This window comes from Epinephelus fuscoguttatus, linkage group LG16 (genome assembly GCF_011397635.1).
Source record: "Epinephelus fuscoguttatus linkage group LG16, E.fuscoguttatus.final_Chr_v1".
NCBI lineage: Eukaryota > Metazoa > Chordata > Actinopteri > Perciformes > Serranidae > Epinephelus > Epinephelus fuscoguttatus.
Window position 1 is genome coordinate 6833440 of NC_064767.1, and position 22068 is coordinate 6855507.

Consider the following 22068-nt stretch of genomic DNA (forward strand, 5'->3'; position numbering starts at 1 on the left):
CGAGGGGGATTTTAACATTTCTTTTTCTTTTTTAATTAAAATTTTTCCCATTTACAAACTGTAACATTAGATAACAAGACTGGTCCAGAAAACACAATAACGTGAGGTTAACTAATTATTGTGTGTGTCGATCCGATTCATATCCACTGTCCCTAATACAGACATTTATCAAATTTTTATCCATGTAAGTCCACGGTATATTCAAGTCAAGTGATTCCAACTGTTCCTTCCACTCCTGCAGAAAAGGATGAGTCCTTCCATCAAAACAATGTCCCATTTTTTCCAGAGTCACAACCTTAGAGACAAAAGATTTCCACATAGAAACCGAAGGAGGGTCGTCTCTGACCCGTTTCACCATGATGGTTTTCCTCGCCCGCATTAAATGTGACTGAATTACTTCCTTATGTTGTTTAGTCAGGAATGTGTCCAAGCAGACATAAAAATGGATTTGCTGACACCTGTTGACCTGTTGCTGTACTGATGTTTGTGCACACCACCCTCCAGTAGCATAATGCTCATTTTATTTTTATTTAATGCACATTTTCATTTCTCTCTTCTTTTATAGGTTTAAATTTACATACTTCCATTTCATATTCTTATTCTTACTCATTATAATTCTCTATTCTTTACATCGGAGCGACTGTAACAAAACAAACACTGAGTTAATTTGAGTACAAAGGAGTTGATAGGAGTTATTTTGAGCTTTAAAGAGACTCAGCCTAATGTTTTTCTTTATGCTAAGCTAGGCTAATCTCCTCCAGGCTCCAGACCAACACTTAACAGAGTACAAATTCAGACTGTGCCTCTGCACTCAATATTTGTCCATCATGAACACAAAATGTTAACAGATGCAGTAGAACCAGAGAAAGAACAGCGATATCGTCTTTTTTATTCCACACATTTTTCTTCTCTTGTCAAAGCCCAGCGCCTACATTACCCACAAAGCAAATCCACAGCCAATAGCTCAGAGATTAGGGTGTGTGCCAAAAAAGTTTTTACACTACTTGTTCCCGAGTTCCCCTTTAATGCACAGACATAAAACAAATAGGCCTGAAGCTTCCACTGAGTCATCTGCCAAGTTAACATTCATCAGTCTTAGTGTTTCCTCACGGTGTGCGGTCTGTGTGTGTGTGTGTGTGCAGCTCTTACTTGGGTCCGAAGCACATGCAGAGACTGGCCAGGTATCCGTTGGAGAAGGAGAAGAAGATCATGAAGATGATGTACCAGGCGTCGTGGGCGAACAGCACAGGGAGGTAGTGACGAGGCTGAACGTTACACAGCATGAAGAGGGGGACGAAGACGACCCGCAGGCCCACCAGGACAGGAAGCCAAATACTGTCTTTACCCGGCTGGAGACAGAGATCACAGCAGCGACATCAGCCACAGAGACAGTAACGGTTCAGTAATGACACTGTAACATACTTATGGGTGTGGAAAACACTTGTTCAAAGGCACATCAGATCAAAGGACCTGTAGTCACAAAGCACCTCAGTGGAAACTGTCTGGATTCTGATCTGTGTCTTCTAATGACAGGAAACAAAGTTACATGATCCCGGAGCAGCTGACTGCTATTATCTGCACTCATGCCAAGAAGCTGCGTTCACAGTGCAGGTCAGGCCGGGGTAAGAAACTGTACTCAGTTTATACACAATGAATTGATTCAATTTGATTATTTCCGCTGGATCGCAGGAAATTAAACATCTGACAGAGGAAAAAACTTTCACACTGAAGCCAAATGGGGCATGGGTAACTATGTGGTGAATAAAACACCATATAGCCGGAGATGCAATGGATCTAAAATAATCGATTAAAGCTTGTAGCAGAGAAGAAATACCATCATGGCAGCAGACATGCTGCCCAGCTGTGGAGCAGCACTGAAGGTTTCTTAGCAGTTCAACAGCCTCCAAACTGCCTCATTCCTCCAGATGACCGTGTGAGAGAAGCGGGAGCAAACCTTTAAAAACACCGTCACCCTTCACTGACCCCCAAAACCACTTCCTTTACACAGCGTACACACACACACACACACACACACACACACACACACACACACACACACGCCTTTTTCCAAAATAAATGGATCTTAGCAACAAAACTCGTCTCCTTTATTTTCTCCCCAAACTCTGAGCAGCTGATGTTTTCCCCGTCATGACTCAGTGATTTATCCCTGTGTAAACATTTTATGCAGCCAAAGGCTTCCATTAAAGTGTCAACAAGGGTGTCTGTTGTCCACAGTGCCATTCGCACGCCAGACAACAGCAGATCACACTAAATATTTTGACGCGGTCATTTTAAATGGGCTCTGTGAGGCACCCACATTTATAAACTACAGCACTGTTTCTCAAGTGATTTGTTAAAGTATGAGGCAGCGAAGTTTAAGCACTGGTCACTGTCATTACTGCAGATGGGTACATTTTGAAATAAGCTCCAGCTAACTGTAGGTCTTGCTGAAACTACCAGACAGGTGTGAAACCTGAACAGAACCTCCAGAGAAGGTTAGAGAGGCCGAGCCCTGTCTGTAAAACATGTTATTTGTGTCCTAAGTGTTGTTACTGACCCACATACAGACGGCCGTCAGACTCCTGCCAGCCCAGTCCATCAAGTTGAAGAGGAGGAAACATGATACGGGGATGAAGTAAGTTTCTGAGAAGGGAGCAAAACAAACAAACTGCTGTTAACAACAACAAGACTGCAAATGTCTTTGCTTAACAAAAAAAACCCCTTAACTTCTGTGGGCTTTGTCCTTCATGGAGGTTTTTTGTTTGGACCCACAGCAGTGACGATGTATTCCAGAGTCACAGCACAGAAGGAATCAAATCATCATTACGAAACATCTCAAACTACTTTGGTGTTTTTTAATCCATTTGTTGCCGTGACTCGAGCTTTGTGAATCCGAGCAGACAACAGTTTCCTGTGCCCAATGACGCAGAACACTGCAAATCTTTCAGACAGGGTGTCTACAGGGATCAGACAGTTGAATTTAAAGCTTTTTAAGATCCATTTAAGACACCCTTTAACCACATTTAGGACAGATCTTGTCTGTCATGTTTTACTGTACTTATTTAAGCAACACAAGTAAGCATTGCAGGTAAGTAGTATTTATGTGGTCTTGGGCAGAGGTAAGTGTTATGTAGGAATATGGTTATCAGAGTGAGTTAGGGCGATGTTCATTTTGCCAACAGGTAAGTGCAAGTCTGAAGTGCAGTGACAGTACTACAGTTTTTTAAAGATTTGTAACATAGATAAGCTTCACTCATTTTCACAAAAAGAAATAAAAAAATAGATAAATGAAATTAGACAACATGTCTGTAGTAGTTAAAACCTCAGAATTTTAAATTTTAACACTATTTAAAGCTCCTACAAGGAACTTTCATTTTAAATTGATTTTGGCGACCCTGTGGACAAAAGCGGTAGTGTTTTGCCAGAATGAAGGCTACATTTCCCATGAGCTCTAGCACATATTGTCGTAAAGACGCTTACCTGGCTCGCGCACGTGCTTGTTTTGGGGATGAATGAAACAACAAGACGGGAAAACTTTGCCCCCGCTCCTATCGGGGATCCCAGCTCACCTCTGCCGCGCCCAAGCTCCACCTCTCCAGCGTAAGCGCCACTGCCGCCGGGGTAAACGCAGCGGTCGGCTGAAGGCCTGTTTGGCAAGCACTTCCACAGCTTCTTGGACTGAGTATGGAGTGGTGCCTTGCCTCTTTATTTCTCGGCACTCGCTGGACCCTGTCGACGCCTGGCTGGTACCTGTCGTCAGCCCGGATGACGTGTTCCAGCCCCGCGGCCCCTGCTCTTCTCATCCCCACTGGCGCGGGGTGAATCTGCACAACCGGCGGCCTCTGTGTGTGGCTCCCTGGACAGCTAAAGCCGTGGACCTGCCGGCTCCTGCCAGGATTGGGCGGGTAAATGCTAGATCGCTAGTGAACAAAACGTTTATCCTGAAGGATTTCCTGACTTACAGAGGATTGGATTTTCTTTGTGTGACTGAGACGTGGCTGACTGTTGGTGAGTCCAGTGCTTTCACAGAACTTTTAACCGATGATTGCTGCTATTTTAATTCCCCGCGGACGTCGGGTCGAAGAGGAGGAATAACGACTATTTGTAAGAGTCACTATAAATGTAAGCAGCTAGGTAAGATGACATATGCCGTCTGAGTGCCGTAAATCACTTCGTCCTGGAAGTGACCTGCAGCGGACCCGGACACAGTTTCCTAAAGGTATGGATATACACTATATAGAAATAACTTATCTTCACACCGATGGTCTCATTTGCTGTTGTAGGTCACGCACAGACATCAGCAGAAACGAGAGACTTTTGCATATCCAGTTAAAAGTTCCTTGTAGCAGCTTTAATGACTTTTAAGGCCTTATTCTTGTTATTGTTGTAACATTGAATTTAAGACATTTTAAGACATTTTATGGACCTGTAGACAACCTGAAATTTTTCTAAACATGTTCATTAAAGTCTCATAAAAAGGTCTAACTTTAACAGTCGAAATGTTACTATAATCACATGATGCATGTTGGTGCATGCAGCTAGTAGCAGCCAGAATGTCTACTACTCTACTACTTATCTTATCTTATCTACACATGCTTTAGCAGTGTGTGTTTAGTAATGTCTGACTTTCAAAAAAACTAATATAATGCATGACTCAGGAGAAGAATACTCGAGCAACGCTGGATGTAGACTCTGCAACAAAGCATTTGATGTTGGCAGCATGGGGGAGCGGGTCTGGTCAGTGACGCTAAAGGGAAGAAGTTGTCAAGACAGTCAAAAGGCCGCTCAACAGATTTCCAGTGTCGGCAGATATTTCACGCCTGCCGTTGCTCGGCCAGATAATGTTATAACACTCTATATTCTATGTCAAAGTTTTGCTGTAGTACTAGGGAAAAGCACCCTGGAATGAGAGGCTCATTACTGCACCCTGTTAGCTATACAGGCCTACCTATTTAAATCTGCTAAACTATAGTCACATAAATGGAGCAAAATATTATGGAAAAGTTCTAAAAAGTCATTGATAAAATCGTGTGGGAAAGTAAAAACAAAAAAGTCCGCACACCAAGTAGCTCCCGTTTAGAAGGATTTTAATGCTGAGTGATGTTTTGAGGCACATGGCCTTTCATCAGACTGTTTTTTACTTTGCCTGATGTCTCTTTGGTCCAGCACCCGCTCCGTTAGTTGTTTGGATGTGGGAGCGTTTTGTACCGTTTTTAAAAATGTGTGGGTACCCTGATTCTTGATACTAACACCAACTTCAGTTTTTCTACTGGCTGCTCTCATGTTCATAAATAGAGCGCTGTATTTTGCATTTTCAATTTAAACTACACAGATCTGCAGTGACAGCAACAGTAGAAGAGATGGTACAATATTCAGCATCAGGAACAGAAATAAATAGGAAAATTATGTGAATAAGTTTGAACTGTGTCTTTTGAAATAGGAAGATATTCCTGCCCTGTGAAGCACCCAATCTTGCGGTCTGATGTCAGGGGTTAAAATTTTCCCATCCTCTTGATGGGAAATGAAACAAAAACAAACAAGTTTTGGGAACAAAGCTTTAAACACGGACATAATTTGGCAGCCATTCCTCTTTCAGATGTCACATCATCAAAGTTATTGGCTCCCCAGCTGCTTTAACAGTGTATGCACTGTCAGAAATGAGACTCACTCCAGGCGCCTCCATCTGCTACTGTTGACTTGACCTCCACTGTTACGGCTGGGAATGTTCCAATGGTGACGGTGAAGATGAAGCACACTGACAGAGCCATCACCCAGATCTGATTAGATAACACAAGATGAACATAATCAATATTATGTAACCAGTATAATCTCTGTCATACAGGTAGAGGATGGAAAATGCACAAAGAGGTCACCAGAATGACGCTGGTTATCTCTGGCTCACAGCAGAGGTTTGCTGCCTCTTTATCTGCACATACAGCACTTGATTTGTGTTCATGTGTCACAATGTGAGAAAGTGATTTCACCTGTTTGAAGATGTTTAACACAGACACGGTGGGTTTGGCCTCGTCCTCCACCAGACTCACCACTGGCCGCTTCTCTCCCGCACCGTCTGAGAAACAAACAGCTCTCAGTCATTACGTTGGTCAAGTGACACATCGCGGTTAAGACCATCATTCCCACATTGGAGTGGATGTCCACACAAGATTTCAATTGTTATGTAACATCGGGTTCCCATTACGCTCTCACACACTAGTAATTAACGCCACACACTCACACTGGTCGAGTTGAAGCCAAAACACAAATATTTTCAGTGGGTTTGGCTTCCGTGGTCAGTGTGCATTAAAAAGAGAGACGCTAAGGCTACAGAGCAACCAGAAATACTCCACATGGCACGTCTGACACAAAGTGACCCGTTATGATAGTGTTATATTATAATGATAGCTTTTTTCCTGAGGTAACAGTCATAGTAATTTTCTGCATAGACAACATGAGCTGACTGTTGAAGCACTTTCAAGGCTCGGATGGACATGAAACTTTCATCCAGCTAAAGATTACTAACAACAGAAACCTGATAATGTTCAGCAGATAAAAATCATCAAAAACCATCAAACACACCAAAAAAAAAAAAAAAAAAAAAAAAGGTGAGAAAAAGGTGAAAAAACACACAACTGATGGCCGTAACATTAACCTGTGGTGTTATTAAGTTATCTGACCAACTTGCATCTTTGTTGAGGGTGTAATTCAAAGAATATCTGAGCAGGCTCGTCAGCCAACTGTATTAGGGCTGCTTGATTACATAATCAATTAATATGGTCAATAGTGAGATCACAGTAATTTAACACAATTAGTCACTGACCAGCTCTCTTTCCTGTGTTTTCGCTTGAGGGGAACTGAGAGCAGAGTCCTAATTGTGTCCGATTTTCAAGACCCGCTCCTGATCCGGAACTGTGACGTACAATACTGCACCCGACCTGCCACCCACACAATCGACCAATCAGTTCCGCAATCTGACCCAACCCTCTGACAAAAGATCTGCAGCCCAACCAAAAACCACAAATCCTATAATAACCATGTGCAGTTCAAATATGGGGGCTGCAGTAGCTCAGTCCATAGGGACTTGGGTTGTTCAAGTCCCCGTCCGGACCAAAATATGGAGCGTGGACTGGTAGCTGGAGAGGTGCCAGTTCACCTCCTGGACACTGCCGAGGTGCCCCTGAGCAAGGCACCGAACTCCCCAACCGCTCAGGGCGCCTGTCATGGGCAGCCCACTCTGACATCTCTCCACTTAGTGCATGTATCGGTCCAGTTTGTGCATGTGTGTGTTTGGACCTGTGTGTAATTGACAACAGAGTGAAAAATTGAATTTCCCCTCGGGGATTAATAAAGTATATAAAATTAAATTAAAATTAAATAACTTGGTTAGGCAGTGATTAATTTTTTGACATTTCATACATGTGAAACTAAGCTAATTATTGGCTTATTCTCATAATCATGCGCAGCACATGTCTACAGTTTACGTGCCTGTTAGTAACGCACCTGATTGAAGCAGCTGTCATATTCCAGCTGGTGTAGAAGAGAGCCGACACACAAAGTCACCAGTCATTACATGTAACATTAAATTACTCTCATTTTATTTTAGCATATTTATCATCTAACATCTGCAGTCTGTCGCATGTTCTTATTTTCATACAGAAACAAACCTAGGAATTAAAGTTAAATAATAAAAGACAAACCATCACCCGCTGGGTACCCGATCTGATGCAGGGCTCTACCTGAGAGTGAGTTTGGGCTTTTATTGCGGGGGCGGCGAATAGGTGCATAGGATTTATTTATCACACGACGAAACGTCGTGTGAAACAGAATTCGGAGCAATGACCCTTTTATCCAGATCTGTGATTAACATCCAGTGGGTCGTGGGTCCATTCTGATTGGACCACAGGTGACTCACAAATGTGTCAAGTTTGTAAAAACACACTTTATTTTTACGTGCAGTACATTTCCAGCAAAAAGCTTTTATTTTAAAGTCCTGTTTCCTGCTATAGAGTGAGTGACTTACGGACAGCTTCTTGACAGAAACCTTAAACTAGCTCAACAACATGGCCGAAAGCAAGTATGACGCTGATTGTATTAAACTCTGTGGACCTCGAACTAATGACTAAGGAGAAATTTGGACCCCGGGGCCGGACCAGTTGGGAACCACTGATCTGGATTATCTTGTTTTCATAATTGTTGGAAGTCAAAATCATGGCTGAAAATAAAATTTGATCAGTTACACAGCCCTGTACTGTTTGTACCTTTATTGAGTAAGTCCATCTTGTTCTCTGCGTCAGCAGAGGGTCTGGATCCATTACTCTCCATGTAGTACTGGAAAAACTCCTGTTGACAAAAAACACGTAATGAGGCATTTCCACTGAGCTGAGGAGAAAGGATACAGGAAGCACATCATGTTCTCTGAGGTGCTGTAAATTATCAGCTGTGTTATCGATCATCACAGACTGTAGAGTTTGGAGTAACAGCAAATAAAAAGACTGGGCTTTATTTAGGAATGACCTAAAAGCATTAAGCATTTACAAATCATCATCCAAAAAGGTGCAAAGTTATTGAGAGCAAATACATCTGAAAGTAGTTTTAAACAAACACCTCATGATGAAAACAAAAAAACTCTGTAAAACAATGTTTGTTTTAGCGAAGATAAGATCTTACCATCCTGGGCAGAGCAAGGTAGGACATGATGGCCAACAGAATAACAACACAGGCTGTGATGAAGTAACCAAAGGCGCTGTCCTGCAGGGCCGATCCACCTACGGACCAAGACGGGACACAGAGAATCATTAGTGTTGTTATCCTAAGTATTGATTTAAGTCAGCAGGTTTTCATAGCTTCAGGCAAATGTCCTGCACAGTGTCCTCCAGTCAGTATTCCTCTTTTCAAATTACATTTCAGACTCAGTTGTTGGATTATGTCGTTTCACTCTGGCCATAACTAATGATTATTTTCATTTATTAATATGAGAAGCTGGAACCAGGAAATGTTTGGCTTTTTTCCTTGGTAAATAACCTAAACACTAAGTGGTTATCAAAAATAGTTGCAAAGTATTTTTTGTTGCCCAACTAATCGATTAATTAACTAATAATGTGAGCTCTAAACTGCAGTGTATCTGAAGACTTCAAGGAACAAGCTACAGCCTCAAACATGACCATCAGTTGGGACAAAAAAACTCCTGCAGTCTAAACAATAACTAAACATTATAAGTATTTACTGTGGGAAACATCATCTGTGCAAATACAAACATGAACACTGCAGCACTCTTGGACGAGCTGCTTTTAAAAAAACTTGTCTCTGCATGTAAAGTATGTTGTAATTTTCTAATGGCAAACTAATGGTGAACCATTCTCACATCACATCCCATAATTCCCCCTCACAGCCTCATCAGTTAGTGTTAGTATGGTCAGATAGACTGAGAAGAAGAGCTTTGTCAAATTCACTGCAGCTTGCTGTAGCTGGAAAGCAAAGCAAAGAAACGGTATGGTGAGAGACTGATACAAAGCTTGATGTGATCTAACTGGTAACTGCTAACCTGCATTGTCAGGTCTGAGTCAGCACCAAGATTATTATGGGGATTATTATTATCATTACAGGGATGTCTACATGACTGTGAGTTAAAGGCCTTCACAAAGTGTTGTTTGTACTGTAATACCGATTCTTCTCAAATCTTGCCTCTGACAAATACTTCCCCATATTATAGTCACAAAAAAACTAAAACTAATACAGAAACCAATGAAAACTAAACATTTTTAAACAATAAAAACTGAAGTAAAACCCACTCAGGAAACTAAACTGCGGTGGAAGCAAAATTGAAAATGAAATAAAAATGTTAAGTAATGAAAAGAAAAACAATATTTCTGGTCAACACAGAGAAATCTGACAAGAAATGAGTGCCAAAAGGGTGTTCAAGCTGCTTCCTGTGTTCATAATTCTGTCTGGGAAATCAAACTCAAAGAGCAGCCAGCACAAGTTATCGTTAATGACCCAACACTTGGCTGACCTTTTACCAAAACTACATTCATCACGTAACACATTTAATATGGAGCGATATTTGGGTGTGAATGTGTGTTTCACACAGCTACAAAGTTTATCTTTTTGTCGCTTCTTTATTAAAAGCAAGGATTACAAATTGTGCAAAGTCTTGTCTCTAGAAAGGTTATTGCAAGTAGACAGGAAATGTGCAGTTTTGTGCAACAAACCTTTCAACTTGTGCACCAGAGTTACACCTCCTAAAGAGTTAATGCACAGCACTGGTACGTGTGTTGTGCTGTGATGTACTGTGTTGTTTTGTCTACCTCTTGTGTATCTTTATGTCGAATGACAGACAAAGTGTGTGTGAGACATACTGGCCAGTGCGCAGATCATGGAGAAAGCAGCGAAGGTGCCGGCCAGCCCCTGTCCGCTCATGATAGGAGTGGTGTAAGAGGCAGGCAGGATCCCTGCCAGCCCGAACAGACTGCCCTGAAGAATTGCCCCGAACGCTGGGAACAAGACAAGGATGTTTAAGAGTTAGTATGCTTTACAAAGTCACTGTGACAGAAGAGAAAAACACACAGCTACAAAAAAGACAGGCCCATAAAAACTGAAATGCTGTCACAAACAGAGAGATGATACCATTCTGAAAACAACATGGAGCAAATTAATTGTTTTGCGTAACTGTTATATAACTATTTTCTTCACCTCACTTTACATAAAGTTGTTGCCAACAAGGCGTTTCATACAAACTTGAATCACACTTATGGATTACAACCGCTTGTGCTGCAGCTTTGGGGCTTCATTAACTGCATCTTGTAATGTGTCAACTAAGAGGAATGTGTCGACATCGATATCAAAGCTTCACGGTCACAATGTCCTCCTCTCTAAATCAAACATGACGGGCTGTTCCTCAGGAGGATCTGGGGGTCAGGACTGGCCCAACGGGGATAAGGAGGCGGGTGAGCTTATCCCTGCTGCTCAGTGAGTCTTTGTAAATAAACAAATGCAGAGAGATTACAGACCGTGTTCTGAGGCTCAGTGTGGTAGGAGAGTGTGTGTGTGTGTGTGTGTGTGTGTGTGTGTGTGTGTACCCACCTATTGAAAGGGATTTTCCCAAAACAGTGGATGCAGATGATGTTACAACATGTGGAATTAATCATTTGCATGAGTTCAATCTCTGACATGAGCGTGGATAAAAGGTATTTGCATTTTGTTCTGTGACTGACTGTTGATTACTTTGTTATCGATTTGAGCTTTCTTTCTGAGTAAGAACAGAGACTTTCCCTGCAGTGACTAATGAAGGATGATGTAACAGTGTTCAACATTCCCCCCCCACTTGCATATTTTTACTGGCCCTGTAGCCAAAAAAGAAAATAACTCTTTTTTACCCAGAAATTCTGATGATTTATTTATTATTTAAATTTGGTTGATTTCTAAAACTGTGTTTAACATACCGCAGTTGCTGTTATACATGTTTACATTTGATTACTAATATAACTTATTTATTTTAGACAGAAAAAGGTGAGAATAAGAAGCGTGTGCTTCATTGTAAACCATATTAAAAGCCTTGTATTTACAAATGAAGGGATTTTGTTCAGAGGAGTGATAGAGGGCTGTTAATTTGAAACTAAAAAAGGAAGTGTTGAGTTAAAAAAACATTCATGTGTGATATATTCTACAAATATAGACATAACTGTTGTGAAAGCTGTAACGTTGCTGAGTCTGTAGGGTGATGACATGCAGGTGCTCTTTAGATACTTCAGGATTTCTGTGCATATTGCACCTTGTGAAGGGCTCGTTGTATGGGTGGAATATAGTCTCAGGAAAACATAAAGCGCAACACTCACTCGGGTTTGTGCAAAATTAAACAGTCTTTACTTAACATATTGCCATGTAAAATAAAAGAATTTTAATTTTGCACAGCTTAGATGATCTCTGAAGACAAATGACATCTTACATGTTTAACTGAGACCTTATTCCACCCGTGCAACAAGCCCTTCACAAAGTGTGTAATGTTTCTAGTATGACTTTCAACAGATCAGTTGCATTATCGACCCGCCAAATTGTAGATGCTGTTAACGTAGGCACTGAAATGAAAAACAAGAGGTTCACATCACGCACTGCTCAAGTGGCGATGTAGCCTGTTCACTGACATTTTTTTGAGTACCAGTAACAACGTTGCAAAGATGCTCCCTCTCCGTAACAGGCTAGCAGCTGAGAGGTCATTCCATACTGTTATTATCCATGTGTATTCCAGCAAATCACAATGCACTTTATTGGTCGCATGGATTGAAATGATCTCTAATTTCACTCTGATTTGCTGTCACTGGTCCAGACGTGCAAGCTTTAATGCCAGTTTTATTCATTTTACACAGTGGATGAATTAAAACTATCCGGTCTGTCATGTGATGCCACGGGCGTTTTCCCAAAAACTTAAACAGTGAGAGTCCTCTGTAAATCAGTGGATATTTTCTTTCAGTGTAACAACCCCCACAAAATGACTTGATTCACTGTCAGGTTTTCATCCATTTGGTGGGACAACTTTTTGAAAATCTAAAAGAATGATGATGAAATCATTTTTATCCACGTTCAACTTAGCTGCTCGCTCGGTCACTGTAAGTCTCCAGTGTGCTGCTCTATGAGCCCTGTGATACAATAGGTCCGAGTAATTTCTTACCCCGGAAACAGAGCTCTTAGTGGCTTCGTGCACCACTAAGCAACATTGGAATGAGCGGGGCCCTGCCTCCAACACCGTATACAGTTCTCTTTACACATCCATGGCTGAACCCTTTGTAATTACCACAAGTTATGAGTTTAGAAACTCACAGTTGATGCAGATGATTTTGATCATAGTGAGGGTGAAGAAGGGCAGTGGGGCCATATCCACCTTGACGAACACTGCCGTCAACAGGAAAACCACCAGGATGACCCCCAGGCTGCCAGTGATCCGAAGCTTCTGAGGAATCCTGAAAACAACAGAGAGAAATGAAATTTAAAACTACTTCAGTCATGTCCGCTTCTACACTGCCAGCCTGAGCCTCCAGCCGAGAACATTAGCCATACCCAATGTGGACACTTTGACTCAAATTTCAGTTAAACAAATATCCAACCACTTATATTCATTACATAATAGAGAAGTGTTCAAAAAAAGGAAAGGGGTGGCGGTAGAATAACAGGATATATTTTTAAATCTAACAGTAGAAAGAAGGGAGGGGCACACGGGAAAGTGGATTATGATTCATTGTTAAGCAGAAACATTTTGCAATTAAGGTGGTAAGAGCGTCATTTCTCTTCTGAGGAAGTTAAGGCCCGACTGAGTGTATTGTGATTCAGAATGAGCGGCCTCTTCGTTCATTGACTAAAGGAAACAAGTTGTGTGACTTTTGAAAGGAAAAAAAAAAAGAGAGAACAGACAAAAAAAAAGGTCAGCAGGAATAAAGTAAGTATAGTGAGGAAGCAGGGGATAGCAGGAGAAAGAGGAGGAGGAGAGATGCCAGGGGAGATGGGGGGAAGTAGAGAAGATAAAATAGCATTCCTGGGTGTGTTTGTGCAGGGAAGAGTCAGCCGTGGTCGGGGTCCACCCCAGATCTCTCTCTATCCGACTCTAATTAAAGCAAACATACTGGTGCCGTGCAGACATACATTCGCATAACAGGATCATATTACCTATAGTGGCATGTGGTGAGCAGAAGGGTCGGCAGAAAGAGAGGAAAAAGTAAAAGGTGTCGCCTCAAAAGAGTTCATCCTCTCAATTTACTATTTTCAGTTATCAAATTACATATTTTGCCCTTGAGGCTTTTACTCGGTGCTTCCTGTGGGTGGAGAAGTGTATGTTCTAGACTGCATGTTATATAAACCTAAAGGGTCAGGTTGTTTTGGTGTGAGCGTGTCAGTGTGGAGCAGGGTCTACCTCTGGTGCAGGAAGGAGTTGAGGCAGGTGAAAATAAGCAGAGGCACCATGGCGCAGAGCGTCATCACGTTGTTAAACTTAGACTCCAGCACATTGCGAGTATCTCCACCCTCCATGGTCTCATTTTGTGACTGAGCAGGCTCAGTGGGATCAGCATCCTTCAGCCTGCTCGTGAAGTACTAAAGAGAAAGGATGGAGGAATGCACATTTATTACAATGGTTAGTGGTTCTTGAAACTCAACTGTAACAATAAACGATAATCAAATCAACATGGAGTCACAAGTTTGTGTCTTATTATATCATTTGAGGAGCGCCGTATAGTTTCACAACCTTTATTTTCTATCAATAGTAGTTTCCCGAAGCCCAATGCTGAGAGGTGTTTCTTCTTTTACTTTGGCCCATTTCAACTGAGTGAATGTTAACCAATGACGAAGTAGAAGGTTGCTTAGATGGAAAATGTTAAGTGATTAAATGATGCACGAATTAATTTACATTACAGAACCCAAAAGTGGCTGAATTTACTCAATTTTGTCTACAAATGCTAATGTGATGCACTTCATGTTAGTCTGCCTGAGAAGCTTTTGCATTTATAGAGTGTGGCCACAGAGTCTGTTTATACCCGTTACTAACATGGCTCTTGGGTGATCTGATCATAAGTGGACGGCACTAAATACAAGTGTAAACGACCACCAAGTGGCATTGTAGTTGACCAAAAAGAAGAAAAGTCATTAGTCGGCAAGATTTCATTGGTTGCTTAGTCACAGGAAAAAAAACTCTATTAGGAGCTGCGCCTTGTCAAAATAAATCAAAACCTATATGACTGGACCATGTGGGAGTTTACTTTGAAAGGACAGACACAGGAAGTGTCCACGCTCAGCAGTCAGACAGGAGTCAGGTTAATTTCCAGGGCTGGTACCTGCGGTTATTCCACAGGCTAGTTAATAACATGTCGGGCAGGAAATCCAATGTGTGGGATCATTTTGAGAAGGTGAAGGACGAACCCAAGGTGATATGTAAACTCATCTTCATTGGTCGACTACAAACATGACGTATCATCTGAAACATGGAAGTAGCTACATGCCCATTAGCCCACAGCGTCATTAACAGGCGGCTCGCTCAGTGTGTGACGTGTACTTGGAGATAAAATATAGGCCTATATTAATGAAGGTTCATTAGTACGGTTTGTATTTCTCTGTAATGTAGCACAGTGTTAACAATGTTACTGATACTATTCTTTCTCACACCTTCAACTCAAACCACCAAAATATATCATTTAATCATCACATTAATATCATAAACATCCTGGCGACTAGTCGACTAATGGCCCTAAATGATGACTATTGGTCGACTGGGATCTAGATCGAGATCTGAGCCCTCAAACCACTTGCAGAGGTGGTCTAGGACGCATATGACCACATATCTTTTGTGGCGTAAACGCTAATGCGTCCCCAACAAGGACTACATCATCAGCACAGGACACTAGTTGTTTTGGTGAAAGCGACCTAATGCTCTATAACGTGCCCCTTTTACAACGAGTTGGACCAAGTGTTGTGTGACAGTCCATCATTTTCCCCCATGGAATAAGACGTGTTGAATTCAGCGATATCTCCTGCTGTAGTGACACAACTGCTAATGTAACTGTGCACAGGGCACACTGACCTTCAAGCATAAGTGGCATATGCAGTAATGAAATCTGAACACAAGCTGGAGACGCATGATAGACACAGGTGTGAACAGCGATTTGCCTTGCCTGTCCACTTGTGTTCGAATCACAGAAACACATGTTAATACCAGGTGTAAACAGGTTTATAGCACAGCCACATGTCTGGTCATGTCTTTAAAGCACATCATTATCACAGTGACATTCCAACTTTGTCAGAACATATAAACACTATAAGCGATCTGAGCTCCAACAAAAACATGCCCTAAGGGTGGGTCCAGATCAACTTTTAAGAACAATGGAAGTAAAATTCCACATTTTAAGAAGTTAACCCCTGAAAGCTCAAAAATAATGGCTGGGGATTAGAGAGGCTCTACCACTGCCATGGTAATCCATTCAGCTGAACTCAGGTCAGCCATCCTGAGTGAAACCAGGTGGTTGTAGAGGAAAAGGTAAACAAACAATCTTTGTTTTCTCCACGTTAGGTGACCCTTCCTCCAAATGGAGCCCAACCCTTTAATTAACTAATGACGGACCACACAGCCACCAACAAGGCTCTTCCTCTCACGTGCATCTGTCTGCTGATATCAGGATGAACTGCATTTGGCTGCAAATATTCTCACATTCACAAGATCACAATTGTCCTCAAATGTAGCTCTACTCACCATTGTTGCCGTCATGAAGAAATTCCACGGTAAGAGGGTTCCCAAGCCCAGGATGAAGAAAATGATCCATACTAATTTGTATCTGGGAAAGAGACAAAGGGACGTTAACATGATAGAAGTCAACAGTTTATTCACTGGGTCTCATCCAAATCTCAGTTTGGCACATACTGTAACTAAAACAGAAACTGAAAGCAGTTTATTGACTCTAAAAGGTCTCTATGAGAGTTGAATAAAGTCACAGTTTCCCTCCTTTTAGAAGAGTTTCTCTTACTTGTCCTGAGGTGCGTTGATGGCCGTCATGTTTCTTGTTAGGCAGTTAGAGGCACGTGCTCAGTCAGGGTTCGATCAGGGTAGCACCACGTCTGAAATACACAGATAACAAACATGTTTCCAACGGGGTAAACTTTTAGAGTGTGGCAGGCACCTACGTTTTTATCATCAGCAGCCATATGTGTCCTCTTTCCATATTTAGATATTCTAATGAGCTCGACGGCGTCTGGGCCAACATAACAATTAAATAATGGGCTGCATAATGTCATTCGAACAGTGAATAATACAATTAGAGTTAAGACTGTCAGGTTTAGTGTAAAGTCAGCTCTAAATCCTTTGGCAGTGTGCCAGCTCCAGTGATAAAAAACCTCAAACTTTGTGACAGATGCATCTCAGCCTCCTAATTTTTGTGCTGATGTCTAAGAAAAACCAGCCACAAGAGCAATGAGTGGTTAAATGCTCAGGCAAACATTATTCAAAGAAAACTTGCCACTCTTCAGTAAAGTTGCATAACAGTTGTGAAACTCACAACCTTCACATGGGTCAGAAACACATGCTTCTCCTCGCACAGCATTCCTCACAAATGTGCAACAAATTACAAAGTAAATGCGAAAAACGTGACAATTTTCTGCCCCCATTAACCTTTAAAAGAAAACCTTTTACAAACTTACTTACAGCAAAGTTTAATCAGGAACAAAAGACTCCTCTTTCCTCTGGTAAGATGCAAAGCAAAGGCCGAACAGGCTCTGCATGCTTCATTTTATACTATAGAGGTTTAGTAGGTTGACACCCCGCTGTCTGCTGCCCATTGGACCTCCCTCTCTTTGCATCTCAGTGTCCATCCCTCCCTGTTCCCTCTACCTCAAACTCCCATTTGTCCTCCACCTTTCCTACATACTTTCACATTTACATTCCAAGCATGCATGGCGCCCCTTGGCATATAGACATCAACTCCTATATTTCATTTATATTTCATCATTTGAAGTAAACAGTGGAATATTCCTGTGAGAATTGTGTGAAAAGTGCTCAGAAAAGGAGCAAATGTAACAGCTAAGAATAAATGATTGGGTTTTTTTTAATGATGTTGTTCCACAATGTCATTGAGTCTTTTGTCTTTACGTTCCCATCTGTTCCACTCTATTTTTTAATCTATCACGCTCACGTCCTCTTAATTTCTCACTTCATTTCATCCACTGTTCCTCTGCTGTGCCTCGATCATTATTATCCTCACATGATCTGTTGCTCCCCCGGCTTTTATTGTGCAACTCATATTTTCTTGTCCTACTTTCTCCCATCACTTCTCTTTCAGTTTTATTCTGCACACATCCCCACCCTTAACATATCAATCACCCTCACTCCCCTCTGTGCTAGCAACTTATCCCGGGACCTGATGGAAGACATGTGCTCAGATAGCTCTGTGACACCTTCTCCAAACAGAACTGTTTTTTTAAGGCATTTCCTCCTTCAAGAACACAGAGCAAATCTGGCATCAAATCAAGCTAAACAACACAAGGCAAAGTTTAGGTGTTCTCAGTAAATACTTAAATCATGAGCACTTACACTCAATAGCTTGCAACAAAATGCACTGATGGGTCAGCCACCCATTGTCATAGGATGATGAAAGTTTTAGACAGGCTCCTTGCAGAGTTTTTGACCGCAGGTATTGCTTTGGATAAATACTTTTATGACAGGGTTTCTGTTTCATTTAATCTCATGCATGGGGACGTACACAGGTGACGCGACACACACTATATCTATGATCAACAGGTGGTGATAATGCAACAAGTACAGCAATGTGTCGACAAAGGTAAGAGAAAAAGAAGACTGCTCACAACTAAACACGGATGTAAACAATGCAAGTCGCAAACTTCTAACAAAACTCAGATTTACAAGTGTTTTATGAGGAAGGAAATGCATTGGTCACATCTGTGAGACCTCAAGGATACACACACACACACAATGTGGTGGTGAGTAAGACTTAATATAACTTGTTTGTTGACAGAAAAACTCCACAGGGGGGCCTTTAAATAAGCTACAATATTGAGCAATTGAGCAATATCTATCTGCAACAGAAAACCTGACCCAGCTCTACCAGTGCACTCTTGCATCTTGTTGCTGACAGACATGACATGATGAGTCCCATGTGTAGCAGGTCATGAGACCGCTGTCAGTAAGGACAGAGACGGCTCTATATGAAGGAGGGTCTCTCTCTCTCACACACACACACACACACACACACTATAGCCCATTCAGTGGTATGCATCCAAACTATACTGATCGAGCAGAGTCCAACACTGAGAGGGAACAATCTATGAGAAAAGTCTGTACGGCAAGTCAGATGGGACGAATTCAAACCTTACAGCCTGCATTTGTTGAACAAGTCCACATGTGCTTGCTTACATGGAAATTTACCATGAGACCAGGCATACACGGTGTGAATACAAACTAGTGCCCAAACAATAAATTGGCAACTCTATCTGCTGATATTAGCCTGTCACTGATATACGGATATATTTCGGCCAACAGGCAACAAGAAGTTCAAACTCAAAAATGATCAAGATATGTTTAAGGTCATTTACATGTGATGTCCTTAAAAAAAAAAAAAAAAAAAAAGGTCAATATCGTATGGTTTGGGAGTTGGGCCGATGGAGGACAGCATTATCCACTGAGCTCGACACTAATTTAAAAGAAAGACAAAGTGGTTTCGACAAAGTTTGTCGTCACCATCGTGAAGATTTACCCTCGTCACTGATCTATATCCTCTCACATCTGCTGGGCAGACTGTTGTTATTTTACCTTTTTTACTCCACTGGCAATGTTATAAATATCACAAGTTCAAGCGTGTGGGTAAAAAGTGGCAAAACAGTGTTCAGAGTAAGTTATTAATAACTCTCTCTCTCAAACACATACACACCTTGAAGAGTGCCAGCAGTGTGTCCTGAGTTCTGACAGTTGTGCTACTACAATGCGTAAAGTTAGTGGTTCATGAGTTGAGTTGGATTCACGTGGTTGGTTAACACATTTTTGCGTTGCTCCTCCCCAACAACAATATCATCATCCAACATGTTTCACTGCAGAAACTGTCGTGCCAATTCAGTAGATACAGCCAAACCTTAATTGGACTCAAAATAAAAAAATTAAAGCATCCCAGCAATTCCAAATTAATCCATTTCTTTCAATGCATTCATTTTAATTCTAGGCAATACTTTGAGTCTAAACGTCAACGTAGGTGTCAGTATTGAACTTGTGCTGTGTGGCCTCTCCGATGGACTTTTGCCTTCACAATGTCTTGAACGGCTGTTTGAGAAACAACGGCCAAACTCTATCATGGCCAGTGAAATTACAAACACCAGTACAAGTCACATTTTAAAACACATTGGCTCAGCCATGTCCCAGATTCCTGTAAAGTACACCTCTCTCAACCTAACATGTCATCAAACCGAGCCAGCTGGCATGAGTTGCCTGCTTTTGAAAAGTTGCCCACCACATACACACACAGTCACACAGGCACTTTGCAGTCTGTAGAGTGGTACAAAACTCCAGTTTGGCACCGGTGTGACACTTTAACTAGCCGGCCTCTCAGCGACATCCAACTCCAACAATCAGCACTCCAATGGAAAAAAGATTCAACAGGAGTGGCAGTAATTTATTGTTTCCTCCTCTAATGTCATGGTAAAGAATATAGATCCAATCTCGCCAAAGAGGGGCCAGTTTGGACTAGTCCGTTTGCCATGGTCACAATTGTGTGCAAAATTTTAATTATGCAACTTGTAAACGTGGTCACATAATGTTATGATTCGCTAAATGTATATTCCCTGCTCCGGGCTTCTTCGTAGATGCTCTGATTTCCACAAGCATCTGCTGTTGGTCAGATGATTTTTGAACTCTAATCCACCCGTGTGTTACATAAAACCTCCGCACAAAGCTCCAAGTCTTTTTTTAAGTAAAGTGTGTGCATTTTATTATTAATAATAGGTTGGCTGTTCATTCTGTGATGATAAAAAATTAACCTGTTTCCTTTTTTTCTTTTCAAGGCACAAACTATATCCAGAATATAAGGAGGAGAAGGAATCTGTGCTCCTCTGTTTAAAACAGGACCAATGCTATTGCTACCAAGAAATAAATTAGCTGTGTTTCCCATATTCAGGCTTATTAGGGCAGCTTTTGACATCTAATATTTCAAAGCTCAACAGACATGGATGGATTTTGCTTTGTAGTGTTGGTGTCAGATGCTGGATCTCTCCATAAGCATGGGAATCTACACACTCATCACACTCACTGTGGACCTCATCCACATTACTCCCAGTGGAGCTCACTGCACCACTGGAAATTAAGTAAAAGAAGCGGCTGAAAACAACTCTTGTATCACTGATGACATCTATCTGTAGCTCTCCCCAGGCCACCAGTTGAGATATCAGTGACAGGAATTAGAGTGCAAAAGGAAGTGGACATAACAGTGGGAGAAAACCACAGAAAAAATCATTAAAGCTGAATGTTTTAAGTGTGACCTATATCTGACACACAGAGGTAAATCTTAATAGAAAAGGACAGGAGTGTATTTTTTTTTGTCTCACCAGCATACCTCTCTAACAGGGTCGGCTTTATTCCCAGGCTGACACGCAGAATAGTTTGATGCTGGTCATATGATGAGGCAAAGGAAGAATAACCCTTTGCTCGAGGTCATTTCCCAGCACTCATGGATGGGGAACACTCTTATTAGAGTCATAATGATTCCTCTGCCCTGTATCAAACTTGAATGCCATTCTTAGGAAGGCTTGTCATGGGTTATTGTATTAAGTATCAGTGAATCTCGTCAAGAGTTACAAAAATGTTCAAATCTTCATAATGTACACCTCTGAATGAAGCTTAAACTATCACCAAAGCCAGGCCTCCTCAACCTTAAGATCTGCTGGTTTCCATTTAAGCAATCTAATTAAAGATTATGTCACACATTGGATCCAAGTTGAATGCGGTTAACTTCATTTAACGAGATAGTAGCAGAAAAAAAAAAACAGAAAACTAAGCAGACAAAAAACTAAACTGAATGTTATGCAAGTATTGGTCTCAAATTCTGATGACTATTCCTTTAACATGTCTGTTGTGTGCAGCAGAAACAGGACAAACTGGGTAACGTCGCATCACAATATTCTGCACTCATCACGCCAAAACTTCAACACCATGCACTGCACACCCTTCAGTGTTTACATGCCACATGGGCCTGCTCTCTCACAATCGGGAGTCTCAAAATTAACAAAGGCAGGATACAATGCTACAGTGTAAACAACAACAAACAAGAGAATCATTATTCCCCTCCACTGGAAGCAATCAGTCTTTAGGGTACTGGGTTTCAGTGGCAACGGGTTACTGGGGACACGGTTCAGAATTAACCTGACTTTACTCTGGCTTCCTATCCACAACTCGTAAAACTGTTCACTGATGATTTACATGCCGTTCAGTGACAAACCAGGCTTCCAATTTCCCATCTGACCAGCCCACACAGCCACACGTACATAAAATGCAGCTTGTTTATACCCTGAGAACACAGAAGAATAGGCTGCATTACAGTTATGCTGCACTACATT

General features: G+C 41.6%; 1 protein-coding gene across 3 annotated transcripts in view; it reads right to left on the reverse strand.

Moving 5' to 3' along the window:
• LOC125903315 (equilibrative nucleoside transporter 1-like) overlaps nt 1–22068 on the reverse strand; it is a 51395-nt gene that overhangs the window by 1936 nt on the left and 27391 nt on the right. For 2 of the 3 annotated variants that reach the window (XM_049600174.1, XM_049600171.1), the window contains exons 2-12: nt 16488–16578; nt 16217–16298; nt 13892–14070; nt 12808–12947; nt 10353–10487; nt 8665–8762; nt 8256–8337; nt 5985–6070; nt 5669–5777; nt 2558–2643; nt 1150–1349 (exon numbers count right to left, since the gene is read on the reverse strand). In XM_049600174.1, the coding sequence (XP_049456131.1) occupies nt 1150–1349; nt 2558–2643; nt 5669–5777; nt 5985–6070; nt 8256–8337; nt 8665–8762; nt 10353–10487; nt 12808–12947; nt 13892–14070; nt 16217–16298; nt 16488–16516 (1226 nt within the window). In that variant the 5' untranslated portion in view covers nt 16517–16578. Of the gene's footprint in view, nt 1–1149; nt 1350–2557; nt 2644–5668; nt 5778–5984; nt 6071–8255; nt 8338–8664; nt 8763–10352; nt 10488–12807; nt 12948–13891; nt 14071–16216; nt 16299–16487; nt 16579–17161; nt 17281–22068 lie in introns of those variants that run through there. The other variant, XM_049600172.1, reaches the window with a different exon arrangement.